At 32.8% G+C, this 14,407-nt stretch overlaps 2 protein-coding genes across 3 annotated transcripts; one reads left to right on the forward strand and one right to left on the reverse strand.

Annotated features, from left to right (window-relative positions):
- The first annotated feature begins 439 nt into the window (after window positions 1-439).
- Window positions 440-5,562, forward strand: LOC112743711 (protein trichome birefringence-like 34). Its single transcript, XM_025793021.3, has 5 exons — window positions 440-1,256; window positions 1,816-1,996; window positions 3,160-3,356; window positions 4,022-4,180; window positions 5,065-5,562. Exons 1-5 carry the CDS (start codon window positions 853-855, stop codon window positions 5,411-5,413), a joined length of 1,290 nt encoding a protein of 429 aa, XP_025648806.1. The 5' UTR covers window positions 440-852; the 3' UTR covers window positions 5,414-5,562.
- Window positions 5,170-9,909, reverse strand: LOC112743712 (uncharacterized). Of its 2 annotated transcripts, none has more exons than XM_025793022.3 (6): window positions 9,489-9,909; window positions 8,164-8,395; window positions 7,624-7,825; window positions 7,265-7,333; window positions 6,973-7,105; window positions 5,170-6,889 (listed from the first exon to the last, which is right to left on the reverse strand). In XM_025793022.3, exons 2-6 carry the CDS (start codon window positions 8,390-8,392, stop codon window positions 6,275-6,277), a joined length of 1,248 nt encoding a protein of 415 aa, XP_025648807.1. In that variant the 5' UTR covers window positions 8,393-8,395; window positions 9,489-9,909; the 3' UTR covers window positions 5,170-6,274. The 2 variants fall into 2 exon arrangements, with proteins under 2 accessions (XP_025648807.1, XP_025648808.1); XM_025793023.3 differs by having other exon boundaries at window positions 9,482-9,854.
- Between the last annotated feature and the right edge of the window lie 4,498 nt (window positions 9,910-14,407).

Below are 14,407 nucleotides of genomic sequence, written 5' to 3' on the forward strand. Positions count from 1 at the left end.
AATACAATCAAGTTATGAGGAGAAATACCAAATATTATATTAAAAGAAAACTCTTAAACCAATAAATTTTAGTATTTTTTATTATTATTTAATCAGTATAGATATTAAATTGTTTTCAACGAATAAAATTTGTTATTTTATGTGTGTAAATTTTAAAAAATATAAGTATAAATTGTATTGATTTATGTGTGTAAATTATATATTTTTTATATGTAAAATTTTTGAAAATATAGGTACAAATTATTGTTGACTAAATAATAGCTAAAAATAATAATATTTACTGTTACGTAACTCATTAAAATTCAGATTTTCTTTTTACGTGTAAAATATTTATTTTTCAAGTATAGTGAAAGAAAAGTGAAGAATGTATCCCCAAAAAAGTAGGTTGAAGAAATGGCATATATATAGTCGTGGGGTCTCAGCTAAGGTATGTACTAGTAGGGCAAAACCAACTTTTGCTCTTAAGATTACTTAGCTTGCATTGTTGAATATAAATTTAAAACTTTGTACATTTACTAACAAAATTCCATTTTTAATCACCGAAAAAGTGGGTAAATTTGATTATATTATTCCTCTTAAAATAGCTATAAGTGACAATTTTCACTGGGAATTATATATTTTAAGTCAATCAACAACATGAGAAGCTTAGAAATGCATCATGCTACAAATTAAAACTTTAATTTACCTACTATTTTTTAGTGGGCAAGTTGGGCTAACGATAATAAGAACCTTTTTCCACCAACCGATTTTGCAATGAAGCTTCAAAAAGGAGGAATAATAATAGAAGAAAGGTGCATGCTTCTTCCAATTGAGTGAAAGGAATTTGAAGAATCAAAAGAATAATTCATCACAATGAAATTGGCAAAGGTACAACCAATAGTACTAGTAGGGGGGAGCAACACTTGGGGAATTAGAAACACCTTTCATTCTCTTTTGGCCATTCTTACCACTCTTTTAGTCATTAGTTTCATTTATATAAAACAAGACAATGGAACACAGTTATCATCATCATCACCACCCCAAGAACATGAAGAAATGATAGATGCCTCTCAGGATGATGACACTCATAATAATGTGTCATCATCTAAATGTGACTTGTTCAATGGGAAATGGGTTTTTGACAATAAGTCTTATCCATTATACAAAGATAAGGAATGCAAGTTCATGTCTGATCAATTGGCATGTGAGAAGTTTGGAAGGAAGGACTTGAGTTACCAGAATTGGAGGTGGAAGCCAAACCATTGTGATCTACCAAGGTATCTCTCTTCAACAATAATGGTTTAATTTTTTAATATTTACTTTATTATATATATTACAATTTATCCCACTTTAAAATATTTGTCATTTTAAAAATTTTGTAAATTAATAATTCAATATTTAGATGTAAATTATATATAGTAATAGTTATAGATAAGGAGACATTCTGATACAGAATGGAAAATATAAAGATAGAAAAAAAAAAGTAATTAAAAATAACATATTTTGTGGGATTTTTTTATGGGTGGCACAATAAAATTTTGAAAATGTTTGGTAACAAAAGAAAAATTAGTCAAAAACAATCATAATTTGTCTTATTTAATATTTATTAATTGTTGCGACAGTTAATAAATGTTAAATAAGACAAATTCTGGCGATTTTTTTTATCTCTCTAACATTACTGATGACAAAAAAAACATTGCAATGAGAATAAATAATATAATATTGTTTTGTAATTTATACGCTAGCTAGGTGTATAATATGTGGCTTGATCAGGTTTGGCTATGTTTTCTGAAGCTTTGTGGAATATTGTGGTTCTTTGTATATATGTACAATAAGGTTCAATGCCACAGCATTGCTTGAGAGGCTAAGGAACAAGAGGCTTGTGTTTGTGGGGGATTCACTCAACAGAGGCCAATGGGTTTCCATGGTTTGCCTTCTTCACACTTCCCTCTCATCCTCAACTCACACTTCCATGCACAACACTGCTAATGCCTCTCTTAACATTTGGAAGGTCACAGTAAGTTATTATCATTATTCTTATATGCTTCATGAAGAGTACTAGGAATGTAAACAATCCGTTTGTTTTTTTTAAAGTTAGGAGTGAGAGTCGAAGCTGAAACCTCTAAATGAGAATATGGAGGCTTTGTCATTTGAGTTATAGTTAGTTGGCATAAACAATCTATTTGTTGTTCATTTCTTTTTATATAAATTAAATGAATTCTTAATATTAGGGATCAATATATAAACGAGCGTATAAGAATTAATGCATAAATAATAGAATTATACTCACTTTTCACATTCTTAGTTAGTGTTTCCTATATATCTACTCTAGTTTTTAATTATTGGTGTCATAATTTATAAAATAAAATTTATATACACCATACTTTAATTTAAGGGAATTAATAACATATACTTTTACAAAAATAATATCATCTTAATATCATATTTAATATAAAAATATGAATATTTTGTTATCTATAATATTTTTAGTAAATACATTATCTGATCTATGATAAATATCTAATAATAGATTAAAATTATTTCACCAAATTCTAGTACGATAAACCAAATGCATGCATGACTATTAACATATAATTTTCATAGGCAAGTTTACTCCTACTAGAAACGAAATTGAAATTACCAACTGTTTGCATTTGATCTTTAATCCAATAATATCCACGAAAGTGATTATAAGATTTTTCTTTTAATGTTCTTTTATTATCTTTTAAAAGAGAATATGAAAAAACGAGAGAAAAGAAGTCTATATTAGAGATGAGTTTGATAATAAATTAGACAATGCAATCCTAATAATAGAAATAAAGTTCATTATGTAATGTAAAAAATTGTCAATTTTTTACCACAAGCGTAATGCATGCTTGTTTAGTGCAAATTAGTGGCATAATTTTACTTATTCATCCAAAAAACAAATTGACAAATATATATCCCATTATTTTAACAAATATAAATGCAAAAAAAAATTGAAAATCTAATTCCAACATTTTTCTCATAGTAAATGTTGACAACTGTTGTCAACGAGTTATAACTCAAATAGTACAGTCTTCTCTCCTCACTTAGAGGTTTCGGATTTGAGTCTTACTCCTAATTTTGAAAAAGAAAAAAAAATGTTGACAACTGTTTAATTTTTTCATAGCTTAATGCTTACAACACTGTTTAATGAAGGAATACAATGCAACAATTGAGCACTATTGGGCACCATTGCTAGTAGAATCAAATTCAGATGATCCAGTGCACCATAGAGTAATAGAAAGAACTGTGAGAGTGAATGCAATTGAGAAGCATGCTAGGTATTGGACTCATGCTGACTTTATTGTCTTCAACACTTACCTCTGGTGGAGAAGGCCTCTTATGAATGTTTTGTAAGTATACTTCTCATGGAACTTAATTTGCCAAACCATCACTTTCAATTATAATTAACCTTCAACAAATTTTACTTCTTATTTTCGGTAATAATGTTAAGAAGAAAACAACCTTATGTTATTTTATTTAACTTTTAACATTTATAATTTTAAGTGCGTACTATATATACATAATTACAAATTTATTATATTTCATATTATTCAATTATTTCAGTCGTAATTAAAGAAGATAAAATTAAATAATTTTAAACTGTTTTGGCCATATTTTTTATGGCCTTCCAGAAATTTTTATGTATCTTATAATACTCTAGATTATTAAGAAAAATCCCAATTTGACATTCTAAAATTGTCAAACAATGTAAATAGGTCTTTTATTAACTTTTTTATTTTTTATTTTTTATTTTTAATGTTATCCTTCTATGTGATGTGTTAGAAAAAATTATATCTTAATTAATGAAAGAGTCATTTTGAAAAAAAGTTACGAAAAAAGGCCCATTTTACACGTTTTGACATTATTTAAAAAATTTTGTAGTACAGATTATAAAGTGTAAAATCAAATTTCATCGGAGATAGAGTTTACTTCATTTTGTTTCTTTTAAATGTGTGCTAAAATTGAACACTAATATATAGTAACAATATTTCATTGATTTCAATTGCAAGAGCAGGTGGGGAACATTTGGAGACCCAAATGGAGTTTACAAAAAAGTGGAAATGCTAAGAGTTTATGAGATGGCATTGAGAACATGGTCAGATTGGTTGGAGGTCCATGTTAATCGTAACAAGACACAGTTATTTTTTGTTAGTATGTCACCAACTCATGAAAGGTATATATAAGAGGAAAGTCATTGCTACCTAACTAACTATCATTTTAAGTACAATTGCATTTATATTTATGGTAACTTTTTGTTAGGAAGTGCATTTCCCTACAAGTGGATAAATCTTTTTCTTGACGGTTACAACTAGATGATGAATATGAATTTAGTTAAAATAGTGATTTCACATTTTAGGTCATAGTTATCAGATAGGAGAATTTTTTGAAATATCAAAATACTATGTGCACCATAAAAACTAGTTATTATATATTTATTTATAAATATATATTGTTAAATTATATTCAATGTGTGTTTTATATTTCAATATATATTTTTATACGAATGACTAACTTGATAACTAATTTTTATATGCACATAGCATGATTGTTTAACAGGTAATGCTAAGATAAAAAGTAAAATTTTAGTGAGGAGTAAAAATTATTTTTATTAGAGCGCAGAAAAAATTCACCAATAACAATTTATCATGTGCAATGCATACGTTTATTCTAAATTTAGTAAAAATCTCCACTCTTCACCCAATTCTAATCTTCAGGAAAGAAATTCTCTTCTTCAATATTCATATCATAAAATGGAGTTGGGCCATGTTTTCTGCTTTTCTTTTAATTTTCGAACCAATATCTTGAATAAGCCTTCAAAAGAGATTTTAACTTTTTTTTTTTTTGAATAAATCTCTAATTTGGAGAATTTCATCCATCATTTTTTTTTCTTATTCTTAAAATTCCTAACTATGTAAATCATTAAGCAAAATAATATTTAAAAATTTGAAAACGGAATTTTTATGTCTCACTATTTTCTAACCGAAATAATATTAATTTATAAATATTTTCGACAACACCATCATTAATAAAAAAAATAAAAAATAAAAAACATTGCAGGGCTGAAGAATGGGGAGCAGATAAGGGTGACAATTGTTACAAAGAAACAGAAATGATCACAGAAGAAGGGTATTGGGGTAAAGGGTCAGATCCAAAAATGATGAAAGTGGTGGAAAATGTGGTTGAAGACTTGAAAACAAGAGGATTGAATGTTGAAATACTTAACATCACTCAGCTCTCAGAGTACAGAAAAGAAGCACACCCTTCTATATACAGAAAGCAGTGGGAGCCTCTAACACAAAAACAGATACAAGATCCAAATAGCTATGCAGATTGCATACATTGGTGCCTTCCTGGAGTTCCTGATGTGTGGAATGAGATACTTTATGCCTATCTTTTCCAACAATGACTAATAAACAAAAGAAAATATTAATTTGTATAACAAAAAGAAAAAAAAACTACACCTTCATACAACCTTTCTAAGATTGTTGAATCATTTCTTTTTCTTTTTCAACCACTGATATTGTAAAGCAAAGGCTTTCCTTTTCCCCTCTGAAATTGTTTGAGTCTCCAACTACCAATCAGTCTAGAATATTCATAAGCCTAAACCTGGCTTGTTATTAGATATTAACAAAGTGCAGATGACAAGTTCTCCACAAGTGCAACATGTTAATAAAGTGTTATTAATTGTACTTTATTCCCTTCAACCCCTTAAACTTCACGCCATGTCCATTTTGAACTTCAAAAATATACTAATGGACTCTTAAACTTGAAGTGAAGATCAAGGTTGTGTAGGCACAACTGAACAACCGGAGACTAGAAAATATATCCATTACAATGAATTAATCTCGCTTTGAAGGTAAGGGTAACAAAATTTGGCCTGAAGGGATGAGCAAAGCAAACAATGCTGTGAAGTATGGTTTTGGTGCTATGTTTGAATCCTCATAAAAATATTAGGGGAATGGTCTTTTTACAGAAAGGATTAAGGAAGTACCTTACTGCATCTAAAGTGAAGTATCAACTATTACGACAAAATTTCAGTTATGCAAAGAACCATGAAAGAACATCCATGAGCATTTGATGGAGATATCAAAACTGACTTAAATTGAGCAACATAAAATCATCGTCTTGATGCAACTACTCTAGGCTGTGAATGCGATCTTGCTTAGCAAGCAAGCAACCTTAAAACATATAATCCGGTTTCATGTTGCCAATGCTCTTCCACCACTTGGTCGACTGCTTTGATAGAATTCAAGTATATTATTACCAACTATTCTGGAATTTCCCCTTCCTCCAATTCCTCTGGCACAGGCAATACCCCATTGGTACCAATCAAACCTATCTCATTGTCTGTTTTCTTGGAGAATTCACCATCAAAATCAAGGAAGTTGTCTGGATTCATGTCAGCCATTAGATTAGCATAGACATCCATCAATTCTGGATCAAAGTCAAATGTCATGTCTTCAGAGATTTTTAGTTCCTTGTTTTTCAGTGAAGAATGTGACGGGTTACCCACAGTGTCTTCTTCAAACAGGGGTTTATCCGATGAACCCGTTGGTGCTTTCTCGGAACTCATATTATGTGTAGGCACTTGATTTGATGTACTTGACTCCAAGTTCTTCATGAGATCCAAAACCTGAGGATCTGTGGAGTCATCTTCTATCTCCTCCTCCCTAAATGATACACCTTCTGGCTCTTGGCCATCTTCGCTGTCTTTTGGAAGTGATTTATTATCTATCTGATTTACATTCTTAATAACTTCAAAATCAATTCTGTGAGATGGCAAGAAAACAAAAACGACGGGAAACTCCAAAATGACTACATCGGCTAATTGCTGTCTGATTGGTGCTTTCATATCCAGCTCTTTGAAGGGTGACTTGGGACCCTGCATTAACACGAGCAAGATTAAATTGAAAACTGAAATAGAATCATTCCTTGATGTCCATGTGAAAAGGTAAAGAAAACCACCTTTGGGTATTTACGAATGAAAATCTTGAGACGATCCGGCTGCTCTTCGCAAAATTGCCTTAATGGATGATTCCACGGACCAGGCTTGAGGTGCTTTTCTAGGATGGAGTAGATGCTTGTATTTTCATTGACTCTGGAAGCCATAAGCATAATATACTCAATTTTTTCTCTCCATATTCTAGATTCTAAGCATGTGATAAGAACTTAAAGTGCAGTTTCTTCTTTAAAAAATAAATAAACTAAATAGTGCAGTATTGTATTCAGATCGAAAGAAAACCGCTAAGTGGCTCACCCGTTGTCATGTAAAACAACATCCGTTGAATGAAAATGCCATTCAATTGTCCAAGATATGAATTTCTTCCTGAAAATGTTTCAAACACATTTGAAATTTACAAATGCTTCGTAGCAATCTTCAAAGGAAACATTCTTATAATATGTATTTCCCTCTAGGATCAATATGCCAAAAAGAAGAAACTCTAACATGATAAAATTTTCAAATCCAAACCAAAAATTCACTTTGAATATTACAGATCATATATATACCTTAGGTTCAAAAGTAAACATGGAAAAACTTATAAGTACAAAATGAAGAAATTTCTTATATGTACAATCCTCCTAAAAGGAACTTGTCATGAAAAATAAATATACTACCTTTGGTCATATCGAGTTTGATTCTTCTGTCTTTTTGACATTCCGCTAGGAAGAAACAGCAGTTTGGTTCTCCGACTCCTAGCAGCGCTCCCCAGGCTTTTAAGGTAATGAGGTAACTTAAAATATGCATACATGCCCAATTTAGTTCTCATTCTCTGAGAAGATTCAGCTACCCTCTTTACCTCTTCCAGCAAATTATAGTCTAGATAGCGGAAAACAAAATAAAACAAAATGAACAATAAATACAAAAAATAGGGGAATTAAGAATCCCTAAGCACATTGAAAAATGTGCAACGGTGCATATTTATGAAATATTATAAACAATAACAACAAAAAGAATGAAGATAGAAAATTCAAAATGGTGACGAAAAATAAATACACGAGAATTAGAAATTAACTAAAAAAACAGGGAAGCCATTAAAGGTCCTCCTGGATGATATAAAAGGCACCAAAAATAAACAAAATTGTTTTGACTAACCAACAATCAAGATAAAAAGCTTTTAACATAAAGGCTAAATGCAAAGTTCAAGTGTTATGTACCAGATAGTAGGAGGTTGTCGTCAAACTGGGAAAGAGGAACAAATTGAGTCTGGTTCCTCTTGCCGGTACATCCCGTTCGCTCTTTGTGAGCTTTTACACAGGGAAGACCACATGATTGTATGGAACAGCCGGGGCACTTGTATTTTGATGGGTTAGATTTGCATTCTTCGCATAGTGTTGGGACTCTGGAGTTGCTTCTACTTGAGACCTGTTCTACGTTTTCTCCCATTTTCTACAGCAAAAGCAAACACATTTATCATTACAAGCAGCCATCACAGGTGCACCAGGCATAGGAAAAACTGCCTTGAGAAAAAGCCAGAACCTAATAGATTAGATTTCAGCTTTGATGCTTCCTTTCAATGATAATGGCTTAATTTTTTATATCTTTCAAGAAACAAAGACCAACATGCCGCACAAGCAACCAAAACACAATCATACGACAAACCTTGAAATCATCAAGACATAAAAAGTTGCAGATTACACTTGCTTGCCCTGAAATTTCGTCCCTTTGTATTTAAATTGAAGGAACAAAATATCAATTGCAAACCCTATTAACATTATTAAGATTTAGGACACTAATACTAACTCCTTTATCACACACATATCAAACACTCATGCCACCGATACAAGTTTCAGTAACTCTAACCAAAGCTGATATAATTAAGCCTAGAAAAGGATAATGAACATATCAAATAATGGATAGTTCAAGCAGTTTTATAACATAGTTTTCGATTGTGGATGGCGACTCATGGCAGTGAGCCAAAAATCCGCCATAAATTTATGGCGGATGGCATTACGGAAAATGGCAGATCACCTAAAAATACATGTATATGCACAAAAAAACATGCAGAGATTGCAAATGTAATCAATTATAAAATCTAATCAATTTAAGTAATTTTCTATTCACAATGCATCCAATTAATTCAGTATATGCAGTAGCAGATTCAACAAATGAACATAACTTCAAATCATAACACACCATAAAACATAAGACATGGAACTTAAAAACTAAAAAATCAGGGACTTGTCTTGAAGTAGACATAATGTACTGAACCTGTGTAAATTTTTTTTTTTTGGGGGGGGGGGGGGGGGCGGGGGGGGAGAGGAGAGGAAAAAGAGAGGTTTATAATTTATAACACTGAACCTATGTAAATAAAAGGAGAAACAGGGGAAAGAAAGAGGTTAGGAAAGGTTCAGCCTTGAAATGTAAATTTATACAAAGAAAACAATTAATTCTGCCTTTTAACAAGACAAAAGCAGGTTAGAAGCTTCTTACATGTTACAATAATGGTCTTTTAGAATTAGAATCAAGGTTTACCAGTTACCTGCCGAAAGGCTGCTTCGCTGCTGGCAATGAACGACGACAGCTGGTGGCCGGCGGCAGCAACTGTCAACAGCAACGGCAACGAGCTGCTGGAAGGAAGGGAGGTGAGCAAGACGAGAATCTGAGAGATGAGAGATCCGGTGGGACGGGTGGGTGATGGCGCCGTGATCGACGGCGAATCGTGGTGGACTGGTAGTGACTTGTGAGGCTGGCTGGCTGGTGACGAAGAAAGGGAAGAAGGGTGGCTGGTGCTTGGTGGTGGCCGTGGGACGGGGCTGACCAGCTGAAGAACGGACGAAGCAGTGAAGCACGAAGAACTAAAGAGGAATAATGCATGGGAGGCTGGGACTGGGAGCCTTGTGTGCGGTCGTGCCCTAATCCCCTCATTTTTTAATTTCTGCTTTAACCGGCCAGGCCGTTTGCGGTTCACCCGAGCTAAGCCGAATCTTGTTTATAAATTATAATAGTCGGTCTAATTTTTTTAAGGATAAAATATTTTTATGTCCCTAATATTTATAAAAAAATTTAAAAATACTTTCAAATTTTAATTTGATTTAATTTTATCTACAAATTTTTGAATTAGACTAATTTTATCTTTTTTTTTCTATCCATGTCAAAAACTCAAAATTAGAAATGGTCATTAATAAACTAACAATCTAAAATTCTGACGCAACCTTTAATAGCTGATTGGACAAATAAAATTATTTTTAACTTATTTTTAAATTTTTTGTTAAAAAAAATATATAAAAACAAAAAAATATAAAAAAAACTTAAACCTGAATGATTGAACTCTAATTCCACCTTGTATCTTCGTCGTTCTTCTTCCTAAAATAAGAAACTGAAATCCTAAATTATGGCTTCTCATAGTTTAACAGCATCACAGAAACGAAGTAGGTGATGAGCAATACTTACCTATAATTGTGGGGAGTCCCTGTCTTAAGGTGGTCGAAGACAGCAGAAAATCTAAGACGCAGATTTTGAAGTTGTATATACTATGATATAAGTATGCTGCTTAACTTGTATTTTGATATGGGCCTATAAAATTCTTTAAATTCTTGGTGTTTATGGTTCAAATTGAAAAGGAGTGTACTTGAAGGTTTCAGAAGGCTTAGAGAAAGAGGGTTGAATCTATGGCCTTCTTTAACTTTGATTTGTTAAGCTTTAAACCCAAAACTTTAAATTTGATTTCTGTTGATCTACACAGCGGATAAATCAGGAGACAATTTCATTTTGTCTCATAAAAACCAGAAAACAGAACTAAAGCAGAGAGGAAGAAGTTGACACAACCATATATCCTAGTTCAGTTGCCTTGTGCAATGCAACCTACATCCAGTCTCTACCACAACCTTGGTGAAATTTTCACTATAATCCAAGTATTACATACACCAATTCCCTAGTGCTCAACTTAATCCTAAGTGGACACACAAGCTTCAACATAAACTTGACTTGGTTATGCTAATACCTAGACTCACTACACTAAGTGCTTACCCAACTTAGCAAGGGATACCTCTCACGTACTTGACACAAGACAGAAAATACCAAAAGAAATCTGAAATCACTATTGGCTTTTTTCTCAAGTGTATCTTTCAACCTTTTTCAATCTATGAGTTTTTCTCAATGCCTCTCTTTCTTGCCTTTTACCTCTCAAAGAAAATTAAGAAATATATACATTGAAACTGAAATGGCGTTGCAGAGAGTAGGAGAAGAAGTAAAGAAATCAACTTACATGCAAATAGAAATAAATCACCTTTAACCTCTGACTTAGCTTAACATGCCTTTGATTAGTGTGATTAGACTTTACTTTCTTGGTTAACCTTTCTCTTTCTTTCTTCTCTAGTGTATGAACTGGAGAATGAAGCTCTCTTTCTCTCTCTCTTGTGTTTGACCGAAGAGTACTTGTGAGCTTTAACTTATATTTGATTCACTTTGGTTGGAAGGACCTGGACTTGGTTTGGATTAATTTTCCGTTCAACACGTTTGATTTCTTTGTTCCTTTTCTTTGGGCTTTGTTTGTGGATCAACAATTCTCCAACAGCCTTTATTTTTTTGTTTCAATTTGTTGGGTTGCTGCAATCTTTATTTTTGGACCTGCATCACTAAATAAAACAATTCAAACTCAATTGAGTATTTAATCAAATAAATCAATGTTTGTTATCATATTTAAATTAATTGTATTCTCAACTCGACAGTACTTTTTTTGTTTGGACGGATGGAGAAGTAGTAATACAAGAAGCTAAGATTGCTAGACTAAAAATGAAGATTTTTACTTTAAAGGCTAAATTATCGTATACTAAATGCAAACTATTGATTTTTAGTGCTCTTTTGGTGTTGGGATGGAGCATTGTCTTTTTTGTGTATTTTTCATGGTTTAGGAATGAAACCCAAATGAAACTAGGCTATTAGCACTGAGAGAGATTATAGGGAGTTAAGTCCCACTTTGATCTTTGAGATTAGCGAGTTGCACTGATTTGGTCCTTAACTTTTTAATTGCTACAATTTAGTCCTCTAGATTTAAAAAAGTGCACCAATATAGTCCCTCGTCAACGCCGTTAGTGAGATAGCTCAAGTCTTGCTATGTTAGACATATTAAAACGACATTTTACACGTTTCGACGCTAAAAGAATACTAAATTATATCATTTCAGAGTTTGAACAAAATTAAAAAGGAGGAGTATAACGTAAGTATTGTTCAAACCCTCAAACGACGTCATTTAGTGCCTTCTTTAGTGCCAAAACGCATACCATGTCGTTTTAATATGTCTAGCGTGACAAGACTTGAGCTACGCCACTAATGGTGTTGAGTTCCAGCGACGGAAGATATACGAAGGATTACATTGGTGTACTTTTTTTAATCTGGAGGACCAAATTGTGGCAATTGAAAAGTCAGAGATCAAATTAGTGCAACTCGCTAATTTTAGGGACCAAAATAAGATTTAACTCTGTTATAGGATTAGTTTAGCGAGAGAGATGTAAAAGTAGTAGTGAAATAGGTGAATCATGTTTCAAACTTGAAGGTTGTGGTAGGCTTAGAGAAAAGGGGTTGAATCTATGCCTTCCTTTTAAGTTATTGTTATTATCCTTTTAAAACAAACTTTCAATTCTGATTCTGTTTGTACTCAGCAGCGGAAATTTATGAGACAATTTAATTTTGTCTCATGAATATCAGAAAACAGAACACAGCAGAGAAGAGAAAAGCTAACACCAGCATGTATCCTGGTTCGGTTGCCTTGTGCTATGCAACCTACGTCCAGTCTCCTCCACAACTATGAAAGAATTTCACTATAGTTAACAGTATTACATACACCAATTTCACAGGATTGACCTAATCCTTTCACACTCAAGTTCTAACCTAACTTGATATTGGCTATGCTAATACCTAACTATTCACTCTTAGTGCTAACCCAACTAAGAAATGGATACCTCACAGGTACAAGATACAAGACATAAACATACCTAAAGAAATCAGAGAATAACTCTAGGCTTTTCTCTCAAGTATATCTCTCAGCCTTTTTCCACTCATGGCTTTTTCTTAAGCTTTCTCACAATGCCTTTTCTCTCAAGAAATTACAGAAAGATAAACTTAGAAACGTACATTACAATCAGTAAAACATGAAGGAGATTGACTTCATCAGCAGCCTCTTTGCTATGTGCAAAACCAGATTCGCAAACCTCAGCTTGAGTTCTTCAGTATTGGCCGAATGCTTCTTTGAAAGAAAGCATTATCCAAGTAGAGGAACTTCTTTACAGAACACTGTTCTCACACTCTGGTTTTCTCTCCTTGGTTTCTGAATGAACAGCAAACCTCTTTTATCTCCTTGCATGTTGCTTGGTTCTTCTTCCAAAGTCAACACCTTGAGCCTTGAGCTTCACCAACCCACAGAATCACTTTTTCTCATTAAACCTTAGAGTAGAAGCTTTGCTTCTGACTTCCTCACCTTGACCGAAAGCCATAATACAGCAACCATAGAAATCTTCCAATGGTCAACTTGATCTTAACCATTGAGAAACTACTTGGTCCCCAAGTATCACTTGTGACCGTAGATGTAAAGCAGAATAGGGCAGAGAACAACTTTCCCTTGAATGCCATTTTTGGATAGAGCAGAGAGTTGGGAAGAAGAGATGAAGATTTGATGCATGCAAGAGGAAATGGGTTAACTTTAACCTAAGCTTGATTGGGTTTGAACTGGGTGATTTGATATCTGCCTTTCAAGCTTAATCCTTCTCTCTCTTGCTTCTTTGGTGACTAGCTTGGTGAAGAAGCTCTCTCTCTTTCTCTTTCTTACTTTTCTGAAACTCTGATTTGACTAGGACAAAAGAGAGATGAACGTTGCTTTTGGTTAAGCAAAAGAGAGGGATTTGTTTTTCTGAAACCAGATCGGGCTTGGATCGGGTATTGATATGCTTGGCCCGATTTGATTTCTTTGGCTTCTTTCTTTGCTTTTCCTTGAGCTCTTAATTTTGCTTTCAGCTTTGTTGATTGGTTTTTGTTCCATTTGGGCTATGGAAATTTGGCCTGCAACAATAAACAATTAGTAATAAGTAAATATAATTAATCAACACTAATTATTTATTTTGCCCAAAAATAATGTTTGTCATCACTAATTAATTTAGTTAATTTCTTAACTCAACAATCTCCCCCTTGATGACAAACATGATTTAAGAAATAATCAAAAGGGACTGAGTTTGAGTAAGGTTTAGAAACTCCCTTTGAATGATGTTGCTTGCTGATGTGTTGCTCCCCCCTTTTCTTTTCAACAGTAGCTCCCCCTGAATTAATGCTCTTTCCTTTTTGTTCCTGTTTACATTAAGCTTAAAAAGAGCTATTCAATATGTAACTTGACTAGGGGATTCTATATAACCAGCAACACAGATTCAGCCCAGTATTTTTATCATGACAGAAGCAAAAGCATATTGTAAAACA

This window comes from Arachis hypogaea, chromosome 14 (assembly GCF_003086295.3).
Source record: "Arachis hypogaea cultivar Tifrunner chromosome 14, arahy.Tifrunner.gnm2.J5K5, whole genome shotgun sequence".
NCBI classification, from domain to species: Eukaryota; Viridiplantae; Streptophyta; class Magnoliopsida; order Fabales; family Fabaceae; genus Arachis; species Arachis hypogaea.